Source organism: Pezoporus flaviventris, unplaced genomic scaffold (genome assembly GCF_033815535.1).
Source record: "Pezoporus flaviventris isolate CSIRO_AGI_PZ_B2104156 unplaced genomic scaffold, CSIRO_AGI_Pfla_v1 ptg000015l, whole genome shotgun sequence".
NCBI classification, from domain to species: Eukaryota; Metazoa; Chordata; class Aves; order Psittaciformes; family Psittacidae; genus Pezoporus; species Pezoporus flaviventris.
Genome location: NW_026892563.1, coordinates 25,442,333 through 25,467,920, shown reverse-complemented (window position 1 = coordinate 25,467,920; position 25,588 = coordinate 25,442,333). Strand labels below are relative to the sequence as shown.

The 25,588-nt window shown below is 40.8% G+C and overlaps 1 protein-coding gene across 5 annotated transcripts in view; it reads left to right on the top strand.

Annotated features, from left to right (window-relative positions):
- Positions 1-25,588, top strand: part of GRAMD1C (GRAM domain containing 1C) — a 64,353-nt gene that overhangs the window by 1,610 nt on the left and 37,155 nt on the right. For 4 of the 5 annotated variants that reach the window (XR_009743470.1, XM_061453808.1, XM_061453807.1 and 1 more), the window contains exon 2: positions 72-200. Coding sequence is in view for 4 of the 5 variants with exons in the window: in XM_061453808.1 (XP_061309792.1) it covers positions 72-200 (129 nt within the window). In the remaining variant the exon portion in view is untranslated. Of the gene's footprint in view, positions 1-65; positions 201-20,382; positions 20,543-25,588 lie in introns of those variants that run through there. The other variant, XM_061453809.1, reaches the window with a different exon arrangement.

Here is a 25,588-nt window from a genome sequence, read left to right as displayed (position 1 = left end):
GTGGATCAACCATCTTATTTTGCTTTTCTCCTCCATTGTTGGAATTACATACCTTGCTTCTTTGTTCATAGGAAGTTCATGAAGTGGATCATGGTCTTATTAGCCAGCTCCTTGCTGATTCAGAGGAGACTCCTAGTTCGTGCACAGAGAAAATGCAGGGTCCTGCTCAGTATAGCTGGAGTGCTGACTGGAGCTTTTGGGTAACATGTTTTATCTTTCTTCCAACTTGTGTTTTCTTTATAAATATATATATATCTCCTGATTTTTATGTGTATATATATATACTGGCTTTATATCCACAGTTCTCAAGTTGCTTTGTAGTCATGAATTAGTAAAGCGCTCTCCACCCATGTAGTGAGGTAGGTAATTTTATCATTATCAGCTTACTAAAGTGTAAGCTGAGACTGAGAGGGGGTGAAGCTGTTTACCTGATGTCACCTATCAAGTTAGTGACAGGACTTCTGGTTTCTGTGCCCAGTCCTGTCTCCCAGTTCCTTGCATAGTTCATTAACCTATCCATGTCTCTCTCCATGCCTTTAGAAAGACATTGTTGTTGGTGGTGCTTTTTAACAGTAAGGGCTGAGTTTTGATTCTCAGTGCTGGGTAGCTCTTCAGATGTGCGCTCCTAGTGTCTTTTGTCAAGTAAACATATTTGTTTTTCACAAGAGTAAATAAGCTTCCAGTGTTCTATGTAAAGAATGGGATTTATGAATAGGAAGGACAGGAAGGTGGGATTTAATTTTGCTCCGGTCCAAGGAGATGCCTCATTGAAAGTTAAGGGTATAATAATAAATGCTGTCTTTAATTATTCAATACTTTCGTCATCATGCTTTTGATGGATTTCTCCTCTTTCCTTCCCTGCCCTCTCCCCCTCTCTCCGGTGCAATGAGAGAATGTAAACTTATGGATGTATACTTAGAGTGTAAGTTTTGCTGTTAGTTTTGTAGATGGGTTGCTGCAGTTCAGAAGGGAAGGGAATCACTTGTGGCATGCAGCCACAGGCAGGGTAACACCTGATCTCATGAAGCACTTAGATGCCCTTCCTCACGGCTCTGACAGTCTGACTCAGGTTCTGCATCAGGAGGCCTCAGTAAATTGGCATGCTTCAGCTTGTGTATAGGAGCATCATCGGGACTACTGTGTCCATGTACCGATGAGGTCAGCGAAGTGTTCATTGTGCTCAGCAGGTGAAAGATTAAGTAACTAGCGAAGGCCGTAGGGAATCTGTGGCAGACCTGCAAGCAGAACTACGGGATCAGATTTCCCAACTCTGTCTGTATAAATCTAGCTCGTATGCCTTTTCATTCCTCCTGTTCAAACTAAGCGGATGTTCTGCTGGTCTGAACATTGGTTTTGTATCTTGGGCCCTGGTATAACCTTCCCCTGAAATGCATGAGTACTTTTAAACTGAACAACAGTAATCTGGAGCCAGTGGAAACGGGACAGGCCAAATGAATCCCAGCAGGCTGTAGACTTGGGTTGCTAGACAGTGAGTGAATACTTGAGTATTTTCTCCTCTGTTCCTACAGTGGCAGCGATGATACAGGGTTGTTCTGCCTTGTGCCCAGCTGTATATCTGTATGTGAAGCAATAGCAAAGTGTGCTGCACAGATGTTGGAACTTACAGCTATGCTCTCGTTAGATGGCAAATTAGATTGTGCAAACTAACTCTTGATGGTTTGTATACAACCATTAAAGCAGTTGGTAGTTTGTGAGGTAAAACCGTGCTTAGGTCTTGGGGCCAGTTTGTTGGACTTACAGTTAGCAACTCTGTTTTTCCTTGATCTGCTTGGCAGTATAAACTAAAGTCAGTAAAATGGAATATATGAGGAATATAACCATGCTACTGGCTTTGCATTGTTAGGTTTGAGACATGAGGGTTAGAAGTTTCTTTGCACAGAGCTTTAGGCACGTACATATTGTGTGCGCTCCCAGTGCCATTTTCTGCTTCCTGTAGTAATGTGTGCCTGTAATTTAGGGGGAATGGGATTCTTCAGCACAGTAGCAGCCACTAAGAGAGGTGTTGTCTGGTATGATTAAATGGTTGCTTTCTGTCTGATTTATACTTCAAGACCTTAGTATTTGTTTGAAGTTAGTGTTTATCAGGTTCTGCAAATATGATCTTGCAGTTAAAACAAAGGAGTCGTGTAAATACTTGCTTCTTCTAAGATACCACTGTGGCTTGTAAAGTGGCTTATAAAGCCATACTGTTTGTCACTGACTGTTTTTAAAAAACCTCTACGAAGCTGGTTATAGGATGCTGTGGTACTCATTTATCTCACCCTCAAGGGACTCAACTTGGAAGCTGCAAGAAGCAGAAAGTCACAAATTCAAGACAAGTTAAGATATTCTAACTAAAATGTTATGTCATTGTCATCTTTCCCTGGTCTTCCAGACAGAAAATGTGTTTTAATAACTTGTATGGTTTATGATCAGCTGCTGACTGTATAAACAAATCGTTAAAACTCCCTAAATACTGAGTCATAGTAAATGTGTAGGTGATAACACGGAAGGCAGCTTGTTGCAGTGTGCAAAGCATGTGTCACTAACATCTGACAAAGGATGACCTTTGTGTCCTGTAGCAGGTGTGGATTTGTTATGCTCATTCCTACTCATAGGTCACTAGGACTAAGGAATTGCTACAACAGCAAGAGTAGCCTGTGGTAGCATCCAGGGGTCAGCTTTGTTGCCTGGATTATTTACTTTGAGAGGCTACATCTTTCTGACAACTTTGGTTTGCTCCAGGGATTCATTTCTTCTAAGTACGTACGCTTTGCTTCTCTGATGATGGAAACCAGATGTGGATGTTAGAGCCTGACTGGTTTGACTTCAATTTCATGGATTTGAGTGGGAGTAAACAGTTGTGCCATGCCTCTGGAAGTCAGGCCAGGTATCATGAATGCTCAATAAGTGCTGTAAGCACATGTAATTAGCAGCAAGCTAGGGTTGGAAGCCTCTGGGATACAATTGCTCTCCTGGCTATGGTGAGTGGGGAGAAGGAAGGATAGCAGGAAAAATTAGCAGGGAAGGAAGAAGAGACTCCTACTATGCATAATTTCCCCCCATCTCTTAAAAACCAAACCACAACTTTGGCTAGCTTGTTGAAAAATTTTGAGAAGAAAGAATTTTCTGTGCTGTTGTAAGCAGTTCTTAAATTGATAGTGTTACTAACTGCTGGTGTTAAGGTGGATGGTGTCTGGGTGGGTCTTTTGTGTGTTTTGTTTGGGGTTTTTGGGGGGGCTGTTTTTTTTTTTTCTTTTTCCTCCCTTGTCTGAAGACTGTTCCCTGGAGGTGGACAAAGCCAGACTTCTAAAACCTCACTGGAGGAAGAAAAAAGCTTGATCACAAACTTAATCTGAGGGCTTTCCCTCTTCACTGGAACCTGTAAAGCTTGCACCTACTTTTGATTGCCAGTTTTGGCTACTGCAAATAGAAATGATGAAAGTCGAAGATGTTTTGGAAATTGTTATACCTGGAAGCCTCATCTCGAGAATTTGAATTCACTTTTTATCCTTTTTAAGCTCTTCATACTGAAATATAATTTGAATTAATATCCTTGGAAGAAGAAACCTTGTGAAAATCTTAAGTATTCTACTTGTAATGAAGAAGGTAAAGGTGAAAGAGGAAGCTAATCAAAAGGATCCTCACATCAAGACCGAGGTGTTCTGTCTGAGGACTCTAGTTTCTGTTAATAAGAAATCAAAGTAAGTCCACATGTGTCTACAATAAGAAGAATGCCTATGGAAAGAAAGAACAAAAAAGTAAGTCATTCCCTTGCAACGAAAAAGTAGGTGGAGAGTTGAAATCAAATGAGCATCTCGGAAAATTGCTGTTATCTGGGAGGCTTGTTTAAGAATTTGAAATGTGAGATGCCAAGTAGGTGTTGGGAAAAATAAGAGCATTTAAAAAAGCGAATCTGATGGCAATGTAATGTCAGTTTAAGGAGTTGGTCAGTGTAAAGGAGTACGACAATAGAAGCAAACAAATGCTACAGTCGAAAGTGAAAATAAGGCTTTTATTTGTACAAGATTTGGAAATGGAGTTTGAATTTTTACAGGCATGGATTTGGTTTCTGTGAGAGCTAGTCTGTGGGAGCGTGTGAGAATCTGGATGCCAAGAATATGATATATGACTCAAACCTGCACAGGACAGATGCGGATATACATTACTATTTGGAACATAACTTACTGCAGCACAGATAGAAGGTGGCATACTTGGGGCCAAAGGCCAGAAGGGTTAGATGAAGTATTTCTTGCATCTCTATAGTTTGAGTGCTTCTTCCACGTTTCTCTGAAGAGTCATGTTCACTCTGGGAATGGTTTACTGGGCTTGTTAGATCGGTAACTGTGTTTTGGCGGGCTGGTATTTAAGGCCTTCTGATGGTTGCTTCATCTTTGTGTGCTTGTTATGTTACTGCTTCTGAAGAAAACTTTTAATCTCATCTGTGCCTTCAAATGATTGGGTTATGAAGGACAGATATGGCTTGTGACTTTGGAGTAGGATTTTTAGCCTCCTATTTATTTGCTGGTATGAAGCAGTCTGCTGAGGAGGATGAGAACTGGGTGAATACTATAGGTCTCCAAAGAAGAAGACTCTTAAGCACGCTTATGCTGTTCTTTCTGTAAAGTGTCATAATAAGTACAAGCTTTTGCTGTACTTCTAGCACTGGTATGTTTTTTGTTTACATATATGGAATCTAGAATAGGTGCCTTTTCAGCCATGTGATAGCACTGATTATACAGAAGCAGTGCTTTAAAATGGTGGAAAACAACAAAATCTGTATTTCTGACTAGCTTTTGAACATAGCTGCTTAAGCTAAAGTGTTTTACTTGCTTCTCGTTCTGGGAATCCCTCTATTGCTGTTGATGCAGCTCGAAACTGAGCATTGGGGTAGATCCAACTGCTGTCAAGTTTCAGCCTGTTCCAGAGACTGGCAGTTGGTGCCCTATCTAAATAAGCTTTCCTCACCTGCAGCAGTGGGAAGCTATATATAATATTGAATTACTATTTTACACATATAAAGAATTAGTCTAGAACCTGAGGATTAAGTTTAATAGATTAGGAAGAAAATACTTCAGCTTTGTGATTTACTTCTGTTCTTTCAGTCACTGGGAGCAAAACCATTAGAAATTCAGTATAGTTCAGAAAAAGAGCGTGGAGTTGGTTGAATGGTGGTATCTATTTAATTGAAGGGCAGCACATAGCTTGTGGAGTGAAATGCTTAGAAGATAATTCTAGGAAATGGAAGTAAGCTGCTTTTTTAATTTTTTTTTTTTTTAACTTTATGGTTTGGTTAGAGCTTTGCTCAGTATTTCCTCAAACAGGCGGTGGTGTAGCACTGCCTTTGTCTGGTACAGGTAAGCTACTTGTATCCCTTAGGAGGGAAAGAAGGCAGGTAAACAAAACTGTACAGGATGTGATTGTTCAGTGGCACATTTAATTAAGCCTGTAGTAGCAGCTAGGGGTAGAAATTCTCCAGGAAATGTTTAAGAGAAAAAATAATCAAAATCTGAAATATTTTGTGGAGGTTTAGATGATTTGAGGCACGCAGTTACCTATTCAAAACTGTAAGAATGTTCTAGCCAAGTGTATATGGCTTGTTTTCTAATGAGCACTCTGGAAGTAACATTTTGTGTCATCCTGTGTAGCAGATGGTTATGCAGTGATTGAGTTGTGTCAAGGTTCCTTGGTGGTATTGGCATTTTAGAAATCACATGGGCTAAGTAAGGATTTTATTTTATTTTTTCTTAGGTAGTGCTTTCTTATTGAAACTGCTTGCAGAATCAGTAAAGCGCACACTTGGGATATTTGTGTATTTGTTACTGCAATCCCCTAAAGTTACTAGGGAAATGACAGGTAAAGTCGTTCAGGACTTTGGTTGGCTCATACAACTTCTCAGCTGCTTCTGAATTCTGCTATGACTACCCATCAGGACTCAAAGATATTGCTCCTTGTTCAGAACAAGTTGAGGTATGTGATGATGGACCATGGTGTGTATGATCTGCTTGTACAGGTCTTGAAACAGCTGACCTTTGCACTCTGTTTTTATGTGAGGTTGAAGAAAAGTATGGTCTGTCTTTGCTTCGAATGGCTTGGTCAAATCTGGTAGTGGTTTTGTAATCTAGAAACAGCTACAGGCAAAATCTGCATTTGGTTCCCAAGGTAGAATAGGAAGAGATTTTAAGTTGGGTATTTCGTAGGAAAAATTGCTTGGTGGGTGCTATTTTCCATGTCATTTCAAGTGCAGTAGGCTATTAGCAGGCTTAATGAGGTGAGCAGTGCAATTTGCACCAAAACAGTTCATGTAATTGACTACAGTCACTATGACATTAACTATGTTAACTACTGTTGTAATTTGTTTAATGCTTCTTCAGGTTTTCACCATAGTCCTCATCCAAAGTATTTATTTATCCTTCTACGAGTTGCTGAAAAGTAAATAACACCAGGAGGAATTACTACCAAGATGATTGTTTCCTTCATGAACATTTTTTCTGACTAAAATCTGGGGACTGTTAAACTTAAGTAAAGGCCAGGGATGCCGGAGTCCAGTTCTGGCAAAGTAAGGATGGGAAAGGGGAAATGAGGCATGCCATTCTTTTGCTTCTGTATTTGGCTACTTTCGGTTAAATGGAACAAGTAAGTCTAAAGCAGCTTGATATTTATTTTCATTACTTCAGCAGCCTGCAGTGAAAGATCAGGTGAAGGAACAGATGTTCTTAACAAATAACATTGGCTAATTGTTTCACACACATGCTGTAGAAACAAATGAGTCAGATGAAACTGCTGTTCAGAAAGGAATGTATTTTTTATCCAAAAGGAAATCATCCTCACTGAGCTTTTAATTGCCATTGCATCATATTTGTTAGTACATTTAGGGCTGTTGAAATCTGGACAGCATAGTTACAGGAACTCAAAATTAAACTGGGGAGTGGACGAATTGTCTGAGCTAAAGGATAACTTTGTGCTGGGAGGGTTGACAAACTCGCTTCAATTACATACTATTAAGATAGTAACTGCAGTGCTCATACATAAGAGATTATGTTTGTTTTAGAACTTGATGTATCACAGGGTTTTGATTTGTTGTGGGCTTTTTGTTTGTGTTTTTCAAATCCTTGTGTAGTAGATGAAATTACTAAAACAAAACAGATTGCTTGAATGCTGCATCTTTGAAGTCAGGAAGATAGGCACAGATGCACTTTTTTTTTTTTTTTTTTTCCCAAATTGAAAAGGAGGTAGGCACTCAAGACCCTTGTGATCTTGGTTTGTACTAGTGTCTTAGGGAGGCAGCATGAAACAGTCTCTGGCAGGGGCATAATAGGCATAATTTTACTACCGGGTCACGTAAGTTATTGCCAGCTGTGGGTGGTGTTGATGAGTATTGAGACAAGGAGGCAAAAAAATACAAAATGTAATCAGTTCTAAGTAATGTTAAGTTTGATGGCTTTGTAATGGAAAATAACTGCGGTGCTTGAATGTAGTTGACATAGTTTCAGGCCCTCAGGACTTCAGTACAAAAGGTGTGAGAAAAGCAGAATAGAAGGACAGGACCTGGGGATGGGGAGTATCTGGGACTAGCAGATGTCCAGGGTGGGCACAGATAAACTAACTGATAAGTAAAAGGACAGGATGATTGCTATGCTTGAGGTGTTAATAAACCCATTAAGCTGGTGTAAGCATCTACTAGGGAGTATCCAGGACTAGCAGATGTCCCGGATGAGAGCAGTTAAACTAACTGATAAGTGGATGGGCAGGATGATTGCTATGTCTGTAATGTTAATTAAGCTTGTTGGGAAAAGTAAACGACCCTTAAAGACCACCACATTTTTGTATGCATGCCGGAAACTAACTGGAAAATGATGTAATATGTTCAGTGACCATATAAGGATGACCTGTAAAGCAATTCGGGGACACGCATTACGAGGAGCTATCCCCCGTGTCTCCCGGCGCCGCAATGAAGAATACCTGCTTGTCAACTTGAAACTCTGCTGGCGAGTTTGTTCCTGGAGTTTTCTCCTAATCAGTATGTTGAATGAATCTGAGATTAGATCGTCTTGCCTCCTGGAAGCTAAAAACACCTTTATTTCTACTTCAGAGTTGGGGAAAATGTTTATTAATGTATGTGCCCAGATCTCTTGAGGTTTTTGCTTAACCTTCTTATTTAAAATGTAAATGTTTGTTTCATCCAAACTCGAAAGTACTTGGTAGTGGTTATATAAATAATTACATTAGAAGCTGAAATTATCATTTTTATTGCTAATTGCAGACATACAGATTCAGGTGTTTAATCAGCTGAAGATGTTATCTTATAAACAGGAAATGCACTTATGCTTCTTCTGAGGCCTGAGCCACACTGGTACCCAGGCTTTGTCAAGGCCTTTCTGAGATCCTTTTGAGTCGTCTTACTGTCTTCTACAGGCAAAGGAATTGCCAATGAGTATTTTTATGTGTGAATTTGCCTCCCAATATCTTGCTGCCCTTTCAATACACAGCTGTTCTCTGTAATGCATCCTAGCTTTGCTTTGGGAAGGCAGAAGAGTTCCTTGTTTTTCTGGTGAAACCAGTTCCTGTTATTTACATATGTAGCTGCTCTTGACAACAGAACCGTGAGCTTTCTGAAGCACCACCACTCAGCTAGGTGCACAAAGACAACTGCTTAATCCTAGTGAACAGCTGTGGCTGGCAAAATGACTGTAAATATAGCCCCATTGTATTCAATTATCTTCCTCTTTCAAGCTTTCGGGTTTAAATCTGAGTAATTAAAATGCCTTGAAATGCATTTTTCTGTTTCTTCTCTCTGCTTCCTCAGAAGGGCTGTGCTGGGAGAGGGATCTCTCCTTGCTGTTGAGTGAGTCATTAGCTCTGCGTTCAGCCAAGTGCCCAAGGGGATCCGACTTGTAGGAGGCTGGGCCTTCTGTGGGTGAGGAGGATGCACCATAGAGACACCTGCCTCTTCTATAGCTCTGAAAACCCTATGTGTGTTGTGATAGCTTCTAGGGATGCAGTCTTGCAGCTGGGGTTGGGTGGGTGGTGCCATGCAGCAGAGGGGCTCCACAGCCCCTCACTACTGCAGTGGCTCGTGGCCTGCTCAGCCTGCTGTTTCCTTTGTAGATCTCCTTGCTTCTGGAACAGCCCCCTACACAAACAGCAGTCAGAGCCTGACTTCATGTAGGTACTTGCAGGTCCTAGGTAAGGTAGATGGAAAGGGACAGACAGCACAAAGAAGTCAGAATAGATGCATGCCTGCTGTTTCCCCTTCAGAGCAGGTAGAGAGGTCTGATGGGCATGCAAAACCCTATATCCATTGCCTCAAAGTGTCTGCTCCATGCCTGCAGAGACTGAGCTCTGGGAAGCAGGGGGGGGAGGGGGGGGAGGTGATAGCATACTCATTTTGGGATTTTCCTGTCCTGCTCTGGAGCTCAAACTGAGGAGGTCTCGTAGCAAGGGCTTGAATTACAAAGTGGTCAATGGCCAAGTCTTGTGAGAGTAGACTTTGGGTCCATGTTGAGCTGCCAGGTATAGATGCACTCTATCTTTAAGACTGGTGTGTGGGCTATAGACCTCAGTGGTACAGATCAGTGCTGATCAGATACAGCGGTGCTGGGCATTGAGTGCTCCTTTCCAAGCGGGTGTTTCCCTGGTAATAGTACTTTCCACTGCTGTCCCCTTTGGGACTTTTTTGTGAACTTGAAATGATTTGTGCTACTGTAGTCTGCCTCCCAAATCCATTCAGATGATGCTGATTCTTAGATTGGAGCTGGGCAGGCTCTATGCCACCCCCACATCTGAAGTTTTCTTTGGCCACTTGTTACAGCATTTGTGTCTACGTTCCACAAGGCCAGTGTGTTTCAGCCTGTGTTTCCAAGCTGGCATGCAAGCAAAGGCTGGCAGAACACTAGCTAGCTCTGCTGGATGGGGTCCAGCACTCACTGAGCGAGTGGGTGAGAGAAGGGAGAGCCATAGAGGCTGCCGGAGTGTTGGCCAGGGATTTGCATGGGTTGGAACAGGCTACAGGCAGCTAGAGGAGGAGGTGTGTGTAGGGGTTGTATGTCTTCTGACTTTACATTAGCTTCATGCCTCAGTCAGTTTTATTTCTGAAATGAAGCATATGCTTTGCTCCTCACTGTGCATGTCAAACTTGAGATTTTTATATCCAAATCAGTTGTTATGGAAGTACATTGGCTTCACCATTTAAAAATGCTTTAGAAAGCTTATTTGCCCAAAGTAAGTACTGAGTATTATAAAGCAATTGCTTCATAAGCAGAGGATGTTCTCAATCCAAACTATTTTCTGTTTTTGGGGGAAAAGTCTGTAACACTACTAATGACAAGAGGCTTTCTTGTCACTGGTAAGAAGGTTATCAGCTTGTTTCCCAAGGACCTTGTTGGAATAGCTTAAGCTGAACCTTATTTCAAAAAAATGAAATGGCTTGTGAAATTGAGCTAATTTCAGTGAGTTCTTAAGGGATAAACTTGGGAGATGTCATAAATTGAGACCACAACGGATCATAATCCAATTAAAATGTTATTAATTATAGCAAGTAGAATATGAGCAAAAACAGTGCTGGACGACAGGGGAGTCTGCGCTCCGCCAACTGCCGTGCTGAGCAGTTCAAACAGCCCCTTTTTATACATCTCACTTCCGTATTCATGAAGTAGTGGAGGTACTCTGCGCATGCTTCCGCTGTTGCTGGGGGGTCAACTTCTGCCTCTTGGTGATCGTTGAGACTGAAGTAAGAAGTTTTCCTCCTTTGCTCCATAGTTGACCTTTTACTCATATGTCCTGATATGGAGTTGTTTGTCTTATCTCCGCCAGTTCATGGAAGATCTTTCAGTTATCTTTAGTCAACATCTGCTATGTTTTCATTAAGCGGTACTTGGTTTAGTTTGTGTAAGCGATTGTGGTTATCTTACCTTGCACAAGCTGTGTCTGGTGATTGTTTGAGTAAGCGATTTCATATCTTTTGTTGTCTAACCTTTACATTGAGCTTAACATAAATCTTAATAAACAATACCCTTATCCTTAGTTTCTTACAATCCCCCCTTTTTCTTTTTATCCTATTATTGTTTATTAGACGCTACTTTCATTCTCGGTACTGCAAGCAATCCTTTTTCCACACTCCCAACATTTATCATAACACTTACAATGCAATATCTCGCAATTACAAACATAGTTTTTACGTGGCATAACACATTCACAATAATCTTCATTCTCATTATCTTCATCCTCATTAATAGATACACTCTTATATTTTGCCCCAGACCTCGTGGTTAAAATAAGCAGTTTAGCTATGTCAAGCCGTTCTCTAATAAAGTGTAAAATATAGCGTAATATACAAGGCCCAAATATAAGTCCCAAGATCAGCATAATAAGCGGTCCTGCTAAAGCAGACAACAAAGTGGTTAGTCAAGGTGAAACATTAAACCAGTTTTCATACCATGACCTGCCCGCCTCACGATCTTTCTTACGTTGATCTAACCTTTTCCGGAGTTCAGACATGGTGTCCTGGACTACTCCCGTATGGTCAGCAAAAGAACAACATTCTTCATTGAGAGCTACACATAACCCTCCCTCCTTTAAGAACAACAGATCTAATCCTCTTCTATTTTGCAGTACTACTTCTGATAAAGACTTTACTGAAGTGGCTAAATTTTGGATAGATTGTTCTATTTTTGCTAAATCCTCATCTACAGCCATCTGCAAACTTTGTAATTCCTGACCTTTTACTAGGGAAGCTATGCCTGTGCCTGCTCCAACTCCGCCCGCTATCAGCAGTGTAGCTAAGGTTACCGCTGTAATTGGCTCTCGTTTTTGTCTATTCAGGTCTCCTTCAAAATGGCGTAACACCTCCTCAGAGGTGTGATAGATCAGACGAGGAACAATAATCACCTGTACGCAAAACTGAGATTTATTAAACACCTTTAGGGATAGGCAAGGCGTTACTCCGATGTCTGAACAAACCCATTTAGCTCCTGGTGTCGGGATAACCCATTTGTCATTTTTATTCTTGTGTTTCTCTATAGTGTGTTTTTCTATAGTGACTGTTCGGTTGCACAAAGGCTGATACTTTTTGGGCACTGTACCTATACATTTTCCTTGGCCTGTTACTAATTGAATAGTAATGCCTTGCGTATGGTTTCTCTGGTCATCCCATGGGCATTCCCGTGGGTTTGAACCATTTGACCATTGAATCTTGCCTAGTTTTCCAATTGCCTCAAAATATGGTGGCCTAACATTATAACATAACCAACATTCCTCAGTTAAATTTGGTTTGCTTTCATTAAGGGCACGATAAGAGGCTTGCATTAGATTCCATAAGGGGTCTTTGGATTCTGACAACTCTAGATCCCTGGATACAATGCCATTAGTTGTTTTTGAAAGGGAGTCTGGAAAAGTGGGTGCGACACTTGCGGGGGCAACCTTTTCTTCAGAGAAAATGGGTGGATTCAGGACCAGATTTGGTCCTACTGGTAAAGGATCATGAGGAAGCTTTTCTTTAACTATTCTAAAGCAACTTCCCCTATCCGCTCCTGATTCCCAATATCTAATTCCCCAGACACGGCCAACTAGCCATGTGTCATCTTGGGGTTCTTTTATAATGATTTCAATTCTGGTACAGGACACGCTGCCACAGGGTCTTCTAGGGTGTCCATCAAAATCATGCTTTGGGGGAGTGCAGCCTGGGGGTCCCCAAGTTACATCTATATATTTATCTCCCCGCGTTTTCCAATTTGAAGCAATAGTTTCACAACCCCAGTAGCCACAGTAAAAATGACCTGGATAATTACAATAACTTCTGCCAGGGTTACTTGCTGGACATATATAAAATGCCTTGCATTGGGCCTGAAGCTTTGCTAGATCCGGGGTAAAAACAGGGGAGTCCTGTTCTATAGGTATCAGGGAATATAGATGCACGGAGAAATTCCACTTCCCTGGACCGATCTGAGTTTGAATTAATTTTGACTCTGGTAAATTATATAATTTCCAGGCCATAGGTTCATGAGGGTTTCCATTTGCTTGGGTTATTATCAATAACAAAACTAACGGTATACCAGGAAAAAGGGTGTCTGTCAATTTTGCCAATTTAAGTATATTTTTACCAGTCCTGGGGAAGTTCGGCCATTGCTGCTTTTGCGTCCCATTGTTCTGGTTCTTTTCTCCACAGTTTGTTCCTCTTCTGCCTCGCCCGTCGACTCGGTTGCTTCGAGCCACGGGGTGTACCATCTTCTTGGCAGCAAGGGAATTCTTCAGGAGAGTAGCTGTTTCGGGCTTTCTGCCTATTTACATAGGCTTCCCACTTTGCAGCTTTAACTGGAGTACTGATTACTTTCCAGTGGGGTCTCGTTACTGGGCCTTTAATGCGACTGGCATGAGTCCATCCACGCTCAGCAGTCCGGACAGCTGTTTCTGTTGTAAGCAAAACAAGATAAGGTCCTTCCCAATTGGGTTTTAGGGTTTCTTCCTTCCACACTTTAATCAATATCCAATCCCCACGTTTAACATTGTGAATTTTTAAGTCCAACGGGGGTCGTTGCACAATCAGTCCGTGTTCCCAAAGCTTGTTACGATGTTCTGCTAATTGTGAAACATATTCATTAATCACACGGTCTCGAATTAAAACATTTGTTTGTGGACTTTCAATTCTATACGACATTCCATGCACCATTTCAAACGCTGATATTCCTACATCTGCTCGGGGTCTGGTTCTGAGAATTAATAGTGCCATGGGTAGGCACTTAATCCATGATAATTTGGTTTCTATCATTAATTTAGTCAAAATAGTTTTGATTTCTCCATTCATCCTTTCAACTTTTCCCGAACTTTGTGGATGCCATGGTGTATGGTATTCCCACTTAATACCCAAGCTTTCTGTTAGATCTCTGACAATTTTTGACACAAAATGTGTTCCTCTGTCCGAGTCGATTACTTCAGGTACTCCATATCGAGGTATAATGTGTTCAAGTAACACTTTAGTAACTTGGTTAGCAGTTGCCCTGGAGGTAGGAAAAGCCTCAACATAATGTGTTAAATGATCCACCATTACTAATAAATATTTGCAACGCCCTACCCTAGGTAGTTCAGTAAAATCCACTTGTATGTGTGAGAAAGGTCTGTATGCTGGGGAACGTCCTCCAAGAGGTTTTTGTCTCATGTTGCTTCGATTAACCTTTTGACAGGTCTCACAGGCTGACGTGACTGTCTTTGCTATGTTATATACGCCTATACAGGCAAACTGTTGATTGAAATGATCAACTAATGCCTGGGTTCCCCAGTGTGTTTTACTGTGTATTTTTGAAAATATTTCGAGTGCTATGCCCTTCGGCAAGACTTCTCTCCCATCTGGTAATATGTACTTCCCATCTTGTTCCTTAGCTCCCATTTGTTCTAGTTTTTCCTTTTCTGCAGACTCAAAACTTAAAAACAGGTACTTGTTGCATAGTCAAAACCATACTATAATTGCCTGCCACTCGTTTTGCTTCTGTATCAGCTGCATTATTTCCCCTAACTTGATAACTTGTACCTCGCTGGTGTCCCTTTATATGTACAACTGCTATTTTATTTGGCATTTTCAATGCTCCCAGAACTCGCCGAATTAATTCCGGGTGTATCAGTTCTTTTCCCTGTGAGTTAACAAATCCTCTCTCCTCCCATATTTTTCCAAAAGTGTGTACTACTCCGAACGCATAGCGTGAGTCTGTATATATAGTTCCATCCTTTCCCTTCAGTGACACTAATGCCTTCCACAATGCATACAGCTCACAGGCTTGAGCTGACCAGCTGGCACTCAGGGGGCCTGATTCTATTGTCTTAAATTCTCCTTTTTCCAACTTAACGATGGCATATCCAGACAATCGTTTACCTTCCACTATTCGTGATGACCCATCTAGAAATAATACTTCTCCACATTGTAGTTCTTCTTCTTCTAAATCTGGCCTAATGCGTGTCTGTTGTTCAATTGTTTGAAAACAATTGTACAATAGTTCATTACCTTCCCCTGGGTATAAAAATTCAGCGGGGTTAACTGCTCCAATAGTTTTCAAAGATAGTTTAGGGGATTCTATAAGTATTCCCTCATACTTTAATAATCGGCTATCTGTAAGCCATTTTTCTGCTTTTTGTTGTAACACTCCCCTGATGTTATGAGGCGCTTATAAGACAACTTCTCCATTAAAGGTAATGCGATTCATTTCCTCAAGTAATAAGGCAGCAGCAACAATGATTTGTAAACAACTCGGCCAACCCCTGCTCACAGGGTCCAACAGCTTTGATAGGTATGCCACCGGTTTCTTCTGTCTGGCCCATTCCTGAGTTAATACTCCGAATGCTGTTCCTTCATGTATGTTAACAAATAAATGGAATGGCCGCTTTAAATCTGGTAGGCTTAAAACCGGTGCTTGACTTAGCTCTCTTTTGAGACTGACAAACTGCTCTTGATACCTGAGGGGTCCACTTGGGTATTTTGTCTTTAGACAGTTGTTCATATAAGAATTTAACTTTAAAGCTATAGTTTTCTATCCATTGCCTACAATACCCAAATAGCCCTAATGCCTGCCGAATTTGCCTCTTAGTGACAGGCATAGGTAATTCCAAAATTCCTTTAATGCGCTCTGAATCCAATATCTTCTGGCCGTTAAACAAATAATGTCCCAAATATTTCACTTTTTCGTCCACAAATTGTAACTTTTCTTGTGATACCCGTAGGCCCTTTTGTGCAAGAAAGTTTAGAAGTCGAATGCTTTCTTTTCTTACATCCTCCTTATTATTCCCTGCTATGAGCAGATCATCTACATACTGTAACAGCATGTTCCCCGTTTGTACCTGGTATTCTTTTAAGAGCTCTTCCAGGGCCTGTCCAAACAGATTAGGGGACTCAGTGAACCCTTGGGGAAGCACGGTCCATCTCAATTGCTGTCTACGGCCTGTCTTTATGTCTTCCCATTCAAAGGCAAAATAATCACGGCATTCTTCTGCCAGTGGACAGGCCCAAAAGGCATCCTTTAAATCAGCCACACTATACCAGGAGTTATGGGGTCCTAGTTTGCTTAGCAGCGTGTATGGATTTGCTACTACAGGGAACCGGGTGATAGTTCTTTTGTTTATTTCCCTTAAATCATGTACGAGCCGATATTTCCCATTTGGTTTCTTTACAGGCAAAATGGGTGTGTTAAAGGGTGACATACAAGGCTCTAAGATTCCTTGTGCTAACAATCGATCAATTTCTGGCTTTAATCCTCTCCGTCCTTCTAGGGATATGGGATATTGCCTTACCCTCACAGGTATGTGGGGTTCGGAAATTTGGATTTTAATCGGTGGAATTTTCAGTCTACTAATTGTGTCCGGAGAGTACCAGACATCGGGGTTAATTTGTTTTTGATCATCCACGGTCAAAGGATAAGCAGACACTGTTAGCTCTTGATTTTTCACTTTAATTTCTAATTGCAATTCAACAATTAAATCTCGTCCTAACAGATTAAATTCTGCTTCAGGGACAAGCAAGAGTTCACCCATTCCAAATTTATTTTCAGTTTCGAATACCACATTTTTGATTTTGCTTACTTTAAAGGGTTCTCCTTTTGCCCCAATTACTTGTACTTTTTCAGGGGAAACTTTATATCCCTCAGGTATTTGCTTAATAGTTGATTTCTCAGCCCCAGTGTCTACTAAAAAGGTGAACTCTTGTTTATGGGGACCTATTTTTAATTTTATCAAGGGCTCATGATGACTCCGGTCCCCTAAGATATAGAGCCCCTGACTCTCCTATTCCATTTTCAATATTTCCTCATCTCTGATCCTTTTTCTGCAATTCTTCTTTATATGTCCCTTCTTTCCACAGTAAAAACAATATCTCTGTTCCTTCTCTACTACTACGTTCTCTTGTTTCGTTCCAGCAGATCTGTGTTCACCAGTTCGCCCTTTGCGATCCTCTCTGACCGCTGCTACCATCATTTTTACTTGTCGCTTGCTGCTCTCTTCTTCCCGCCTTACGTAGACTTTCTGAGCTTCTCTCAGTAATTCATCCAACCCTCTATTCTGCCAGTCTTCTAACTTTTCAATCTTCTTTCTGATATCTTCCCATGATTTTGCCACAAACTGAGTTTTGAGGAGCGCTTGCCCTAAAGGGTCGTCTGGATTTACCCCAGAGTACAGCTGAAGGGCTTTCCTCAGTCGTTCTAGCCACTCAGTAGGGCTTTCATCTTTCTTTTGCATTTCATTAAATGCTTTATTGATATTCTGGCCACGGGGTACTGCTTCTCTAATTCCCTGAATTACTATAGTTCTCAGGTCCTGCATATGAGTTCTATGTACCGGATCTTGATTATCCCAATTAGGTCTTTGGAGTGGCCATTTAATATCTGCTTGGGGTCCCTGGACATGTTGAGCATCCCACAGTCTCATTCCTGCTTGTCTAATCATATCTCTTTCCTCAGTAGTAAATAATTGACCAAGGATAGATTGCATCTCCTCCCAAGTATAAAGGTTTGGTCCCAAAAGTTGATCTAATCTTTCTGCCACTCCGAGTGGGTCCTCAATTAAGTTTCCCATCTCGGTTCTTTTACAATCTCGTAGGTCAGCCGAATTTAAGGGTACGGAAATATATCCGATCACAGGTTGAGGTCCCCCCATGGGTATTTCCCTTAGGGGGTACATCTGATCTGCCCCTTTTTGACTTCTAGTTACGCGTCTAGGAGGAGGGGGAGACTCTTGTTCCGACTCTGGTGGGGGAGTGAATGCTCTGGGGGCCTCTGGAGGGGCTGTGGGAGCAGGAGGAGGAATGTAAGGAGGGGGGGGTTAGAAGGGTTTCGTCTAATTCTTCCTTCTTTTTCTTTTGTTTAGTTTTTATTTCATTCAGCGGGTAAAGTCTAGCTCCCGGTCTTTCTAGCCACACTTCTGCATATTGACTCTCCTCTGGGTTAAGGGTTTTTTTATTATTAACCCAGAGGTTTAATTGCTGTCTTACCCAATCTTCTTCTGACCCATAGACTGGCCAAAAGACATTTTTAGAAATCTTCTTCCCTCCCCATATCTTAGTACAATATTCTATCATTTTTTGTTTATCTTTTCCTAGGGTTCCAGGAAAATATCTCCAGTTGTCTAAGATATATGCCAGAGGGGTATTCTTAGGTACAATGGGTACCCTTCCCATGGGAGTCGAAGGCTTGCTGCCCTTCACCCCCATCTTCTGGAATATCCACAAACATACACTCACTCGCTCCTCTTGTTCCTGGCCCAGTCCCTTGCGGGAGATGGGAGACGCAGTACTTAAGAGTCCACACTCGCTTGGTTCAGTATATCGAACCTCTCACTCGTTATATTCCAGGAAACCCAATCCCGCCCGAACGGCAAACCCGTGAACAACTTCACAATATACTTACGCGTCCTGCGTCTTCGTCCGGACTCCCATGCACAGAATTTTATGGGATTTTACTGGTTTCTCCTTTGCTCATTATTCTAGAATTTAGGTTCGTCAGTAAGGTTGGGGTGAGCTGTTGGTCGCGGGGCCGCGAAATGTCACGGGGCGCCTCCCCGGAGGACCAAAGCCCACCGTTCCTTATCCGAGTCACGGCACCAGAAAATTGTCATAAATTGAGACCACAACGGATCATAATCCAATTAAAATGTTATTAATTATAGCAAGTAGAATATGAGCAAATACAGCGCTGGATGACAGGGGAGTCTGCGCTCCGCCAACTGCCGTGCTGAGCAATTCAAACAGCCCCTTTTTATACATCTCACTTCCGTATTCATGAAGTAGTGGAGGTACTCTGCGCATGCTTCCGCTGTTGCTAGGGGGTCAACTTCTGCCTCTTGGTGATCGTTGAGACTGAAGTAAGAAGTTTTCCTCCTTTGCTCCATAGTTGACCTTTTACTCATATGTCCTTATATGGAGTTGTTTGTCTTATCTCCGCCAGATCGTGGAACATCTTTCAGTTATCTTTAGTCAACATCTGCTATGTTTTCATGAAGCGGTACTTGGTTTAGTTTGTGTAAGCCATTGTGGTTATCTTATCTTGCACAAGCTGTGTCTGGTGATTGTTTGAGTAAGCGGTTTCATATCTTTTGTTGTCTAACCTTTACATTGAGCTTAACATAAATCTTAATAAACAATACCCTTATCCTTAGTTTCTTACAGGAGATTTCCTCACAAATTCTAAAATGAAGTATTTTGTTACAAAATTGTTCTGCATCTTTTCCACTGTTTGTGGTTTGTTTTTTTTTTCCTAAAGAACAAAAAAATCCCCACCTGACTTTAACTGGTTGTGCAGCTTAAAGTTCGCTGAAGAAATAGAGAGCCTCATAGTACATGAATAGAAAAAAATCAACTTTTTAAACATTGATTCTTTGAGCCTTCTTTCTGCTTGGAAAGGAAGGCAAATTTAAAAGTTCTTCACAAAAAAAAGCAACCCCACATTTGTTCTATTCCTAGTTATGTAACCTAATGTTAGCAACAGAGTTCTCAGTATTTCATATGATGCTAAACCCTGACACTAAATTTTGCTGTCTGTCAAAATCATAATTGTGACAACTTTGTGGATTTTTCCCAAACTGTGGCTGTTTCCCAAACTGTGCTCCAACATGATTTGACACTGTACTTGCATAGGCAAAGCTCAAGTATAAGACTTTCATTCCTGCTTTTGGAAGCACAGGGTAGCTGTTGAGGGTAGATGACCAGGCCTTTTGTGAGCAGGATTCCAGTTCAGCTGAGTTCATGTCAGCAGTTGACCAGAACTGGCTTTCAGAAAAGCAGGGCCTTGCCACATGTCAGGTCAGTGATGGCTTGATGAGACTGATGTCCACATACCAGGAGCTGGTATGGGCTAGGCTACTGTGGGATGGACTAGACCCAGACTTCAAAGTAAATTGGAGCAGTCTACATTTCTGAAGTACCAGATTCAGTCAGTTTCATGACACTGGGCACTACATATTTTGTAAGTTGGGTATCCAGTATTTCAGAAGTTCTTGAATAGTTTTGAGGAGTTTTTTCTACATGGATTTTTGGAAGCTGTCAGTTAGGGGGGTAAATAATAATTTTTAGTATACCTTCCTGTGCATCTGTAAGAGCTAGTTAATAGAACACTCCTTTTTGGGGACTAGGGATTCTCTTTAGCCTTGTTCATGGGATCTCATAGGATTTTAAAAGGAAAATAAAACAAGCCCACAAACAAAACCCTAGAAAGTAGCTTGAGTATTTGCTTGTGATCTGAATTTTAATATCCATTCCTTGTGATTTTACATGTTGTATTTCCAACAGAAGAAAGACATAGTTGCACCAAAATTCTTACTGGATGTCACTCTGCCTGTACACAGATGCCACTGAAGGAGAACTGCCACGGGTTTATTTTCTGCTCAGTAATTAAGAAGTGTTAAAATCTGTTTCTCCTTCAGCCTCTGCAAATAAGAGGGGGGCTGGGCCTCAGAAAGGGACGTAATGACCCTAGTGCACAGCCCTGTGACTGCCAGTGGCCCACTGGAAGAGTGCCCTGTGCTTATGAGACTCCTCTCTCCAGAGAAGTTAAGGGTGAATGAAGAAGAGCATGTAATGAATGTAAGTAAAATAGTCCTGGCTCCTTAAACTCTTCCCACTCCCTCTGTGGCTATGAGCTGCATTTAGCTGCATTTCCACTTCCTTGAGAGCATGGGAACGTTTGGAAAGCAGGCTCCTAAGGAATACAACAGCTGAGCCTCCCCTAGTAACAGTTGCTTGTTTTTCTTCTTGCTGGTTGACATGCCTCATATGACCTGTGAATTAAATACAACTGTGGATAATTGTGTGTGATTAAACAGCTCCTTATTTAAAAATAAATTAAAAAAAAGACCAGACCAAAAGTGGGCACTGTGTACACATCCAGTCCCAAAGTGCATAGTGTACTGTACACAGCACAGCATGTCACCCTAAGTACGGTGGTGTTACTCTTCAGCTCCTGTGAGTGCTTTTTTTTTGCTGTGCAGGATTAATGCTTTTATGCTTTAAGAGACAGTAAAGAACAGTAGGTTACTGTGAGTAAAGCTTCTGAGTACTCAATAATTGGAAGTTAATTCTAATCCAGAATTTTTCTGTGATTCTGTCAAGGAATGATTAGTGAAAATAGATCACTGTAACAGTGGATCTGGACTGTTTACTTGTGACAGGCTTAACAGAACAAGTCTGACGCTTTCAAAGTACATCCTCACGCTTGCTTTCAGAAGAAATGGAAAACTGTGCCCTAGAACTGTGAAAGAGATAAGGAAGACTGGTAGTCACATGGATGTGAGCTTCCACTGGGATTCTGTGTGTAAAAGCAAATGTGAGGCAGGTTTGTGTGTGCTTACAGTGGTTCCTGCAGTGGTACATCTGGCTTTTAAGAAGCACATTGGACATAGGAAGGGATTCAGAAAAGCCATGAGAATAAGTCTGAAAAAAATCTTTTTGCTAATAGACTTGGGAAGTTTAATCCCTACCCCAAAAGAAGATATGGGGTAACTTGCTCACAATCTGAAAATAATTCACAAAGTGAATTATTAGCTAGGATGGATTTTTCCATAAGGATTGATCTTTTTAAGAAGGTAAATCTTACTTTTTTTTTTTCCTTTCCTAAAAAATTTATCCATCTCAGCTCTGGTTTTAAAGGAAGAGCGGAATTGCAAGATAGCTGTGGTTTGTGTGTTATAGATTAGATTGGGTGGTCGTAAAGAGTTTTCTTGGACTGAAGAAATGGTTGCAGTGGTATCAATGTTTCTGATAGAAAGGATTGTCAGACTTCACACCTTTTACAGATAGCCTCAGCAAAGAGACTGGGATGGATCTAAGTGTGCCGCAAGAGTTCTTGTGTTCTTTTGGAGTATGTGAAGTCTTAAGTTTGCCTGCCTTATACTGCTGAATGAGGCTTTTGTTCAGGGCTGTTAACTTAGTCCTCTCCTAACCTAGTGATGCTTTAGACTTGCTGAAAGTGGAATATTGGTATGTTTTGTTTCTGTTTGTGTGCTTGCTTTTTAATTGCTCCCTTACCAGATAACTGTCTGACTGTCGTTCTTCTGGAGTGCTTGCTTTTTCTTTCTCCTGGTGCTAAAAAGGATTTTAGATGCATGTGAAGGGAGGAGAAAACAATGCGTTCTTCAGTTGAAATGCAGCAGTTTTTGCCAGGATATTTAATGTTTGCTTTAATGTGTTAGTGTAGGATTAAAAACCGCTTTCATTCTAACCTTCCTCATATCCAGAGTTGGTTTTGGCCATGTCTAGAAACTTCATATGCCACCTCTTCTGTCTTTGGAGAATAACACATCAGGTGGTCTTTATGTGGGGTGTTGAGATAGTGACATGGACTTGCTTGCTTGTAGACAGAGGAGTAAAGCCATGTATCTCATTGCACATCTTTTGATGGCTAAGTGTGGCTTCTGAGCATAGAAGGGGAGTAGGTCCAGCAGCTTGCTTATAGGCTTGTTTGATTCTGGGACCCCAAGCACATGGTAGTAACTGATACCAAGTCTGAAGCTCAGTGGGAGGCACATGATCCAATTGAAGATGTCCCTGATCATTGCAGGGAGGTTGGACTAGATGACCTTTAAAGGTTCCTTCCAGCCCACACCATTCTATGATTCTTTGTGCATCTCTTAAAGTGAGATGACATCAGAGTTGTATTACTCTAGTGTGAGGTCAACTTCCATGTGTTCTCAGCTGTTTTTATGCATAGCTGCATATCAAACTATAGAATGCAAATTGTCAGGTAATGTAGTTTTTGTGGTGTCTTAAAACAAGCGGAAAACACTAACAAAGCAAATGCAAAATTATTACTGTCATTAGCAAATATTAAAAAAATGTGCACACTGTTCTGCTGAGGTTGATTGACTATTTGCATCCTTAGTGGTATGTGCAATCAGATAATTTCCTAATGATTATTTTTTCTGCTGTACGCCTAGGAGAAGGTGTAGCTTAATTATCCTCTGCAGTTTGCAAAATGGCACAAGCTATTTGCAAGTGTCCATGCTTCTGGAGCTGTAAATATGAAGAGAAGCTGGTTTTTAACAGGCTTCTATTGTATAAATAACTCAGCTTAGCCCTGTTTAAGTTAACTTTTTTTTCTGGAGCATGACTTTGCATAGTTGGACTCTGGTCCATTTCTAAACAAGGGATGAGAATCACTGGATTATGTGTCTTCAAGTAGTATCTGGGTCTTACGTAACTGTCTTCTGTAACTGGCACTAAGGAGGTTTTTATGCTTATGCTATTTTACAGGTTTCTAATGTATTTTGTGGCTTCAGATAAAGAACGCTAATATGTTGTTGGCTGGACCTAATAGTTTTCTTAATGATAAAGTATAGCGTACCTATAAATGCTGAAGATTATCCTTAGGCAAAGTGTTTGCCTGATGACTTATAATTAAACTTAGAAATGTGCATGTGTTAAAAATAAGTTATTTTCATCTCTTTAAATGCCATGCTACAGCCTAATTTATGCTTTTCTTTTAATACTTAGTGGTTAATTTTGTAACCCAGAGGTGGTAACCTTCCTCAAATGCTGCTGCATCTTGGGTATTATAATAGTAATTATGAGAGATACAGTTTTCATAGAAATGGAAATGCCTTATTTCCTTAAAGTTTGTAATAACAATATTGTTAAAATTGTCCCTGCTCTTTCGTAAGTCCTTTGAGTGACATTTTGATCACCAAGGCATATACTGAGTACATAATAATTACTGATCTAAATGAGCTAGTTTTCATGTAAAGTAAGGAAAGGATAAGGTTAAAGTTTCAATGTGCTCACTTTTTTATGCTGATTAGCTGAAGATTCAGAGCAGGCTCTTTATAAATGTCCTAAGAACTCAGTAGAAACCTACAGTTAATAAGATGATTTGTTATAGCCTGTTTGTCACTCGTGATAAAGAACACTTCTAAATGCTAGCAAGGGTTTCTCAGACAAACTATAGCAGGTTTCAAGCTCTGAAAGAATTCAATTGCTAAGTAAAACTCAAGATAACTGGAGTTTGGATTCTTGGCCCTGTTGAATTGGCTGATTCAAACACTAATATAAATGTGTCTGTGATACCGTAATGTTCCTCCTCTCTTCTTGGTTCTTATTGTCTTACAACAAAAACTTCAGTGTAGCTCTTATCTCTTGTATACAGTATGTTTGAGAAATTGTTTCTCTCCTTGACAGCGTGGCTTCTTACATCATGGTTTTGTAAATTAGGCTTGAAGATTGTTTTGCTCTCATGGCTGACTGCTTCTTTTGTCCCCTTGTATGTTAGCCTTGTCGTCACAAGCTCAGATCTCAGTCAACTGAGGTATGACTGCGTAAATTGTAGGGCCTCTGCTGGAACTCCAGGTGGAAACTTTGCAGCTTTGAGTTAACTTTTCATTTTCCCCCGTGCCTCTTTCTGGAGTAATCACACAGAACTCCATTTCTTCAAAGCTGTGCAGTCATTAGGTGCCTGTTTCAGGTGATCAGTTGAAAGCGTGTCTTTCAGGGAACAATGTGGCATGGTCAAGAAACCATAGCCTTTCTACTTTAGTAGATGACATGCTCTCAGAGAATGTTATTTTCATAATCTCAGAAATAGCTGAAATAGAACTGGAAGCATACAGCTTAGTAGGACATATTTGATATGTTGCCCTGTTAGTTGTACCTGCAGCTTTCATGCTCACTCTTCTCAGAAGAGGAGGAGCGGACATATTTTTTTGTTTCACCCCTTCACTGCTTTTTTTCATTGCAATACTCAAAATATTAGTGGACATCAAATACGTACTCACCAGTGGTCAGACTTTTGTTTATCAGTGGTAATAAAAGGTAACTTTTAAAGCTGAACTGAGTCAGGGTGACTTTGCCCTCTCATGTGTTTTATGCTCTTAAACACCTGACCTTGAAGTAGCACTCATGTTCTTGTGGCCAAAGATCTTGATTCTCAAGTATGGGTGGATGACAGACATAGGATGTGTGTGTAAGGTGGTGTTAAGGGAACCTCTGAACTGCAAGGAAGAGTAATCTCTTCTGTAGAAAACAGCAAAATGTGAGAATCTTAATAATTCTAATGGCACTAGTTTATTAAAAGACCCTCAAGCTGAAGATGTCTGTCTTTGTTCTGAGATAGTTTTGACAACAATCACAGAGGTAATGAGAAAGTAGTGTCCAACTAACACGCTATAGGAGTGTGCTAAAACTGGGTATTTTCTTGTTAAACTTGCTGCAAGGTCATACAGTCAAAAGTGGTTCTTTGCCTCCTTTCTTCTTTCTTCCCTCACGCTCAGAGTAAATAGCCACTAATCTTATGGTAGATGGATTTAATGGTGAATGTCAAGTTTTGGAGTAATACAGGTGCTCAAGGAAGAATAGCAGCCATGTGCTTAAGATCTTTAGAAAGGTTAAAACAAATAAAAAAAAATGTAAAAGGGGCTTTAATACTATATTTGTACCTGGTTTTGGTAACACTTGAAAGTGATTAAATGACTTTTTCATGTCTTAGCTGTAGTCCAGCTGAGTCACTGCCTTACACAGCATTTAGTTAAGATGGCCCTTAAAATAAGCAGCCAACATCTGTTAAGAAAAAAACCTGGCCTTTTTATTGCTGTAAAATTAAAAATGGGGCTTTTACAGCAGAATTGTTTCTGGAGAACATGCTGA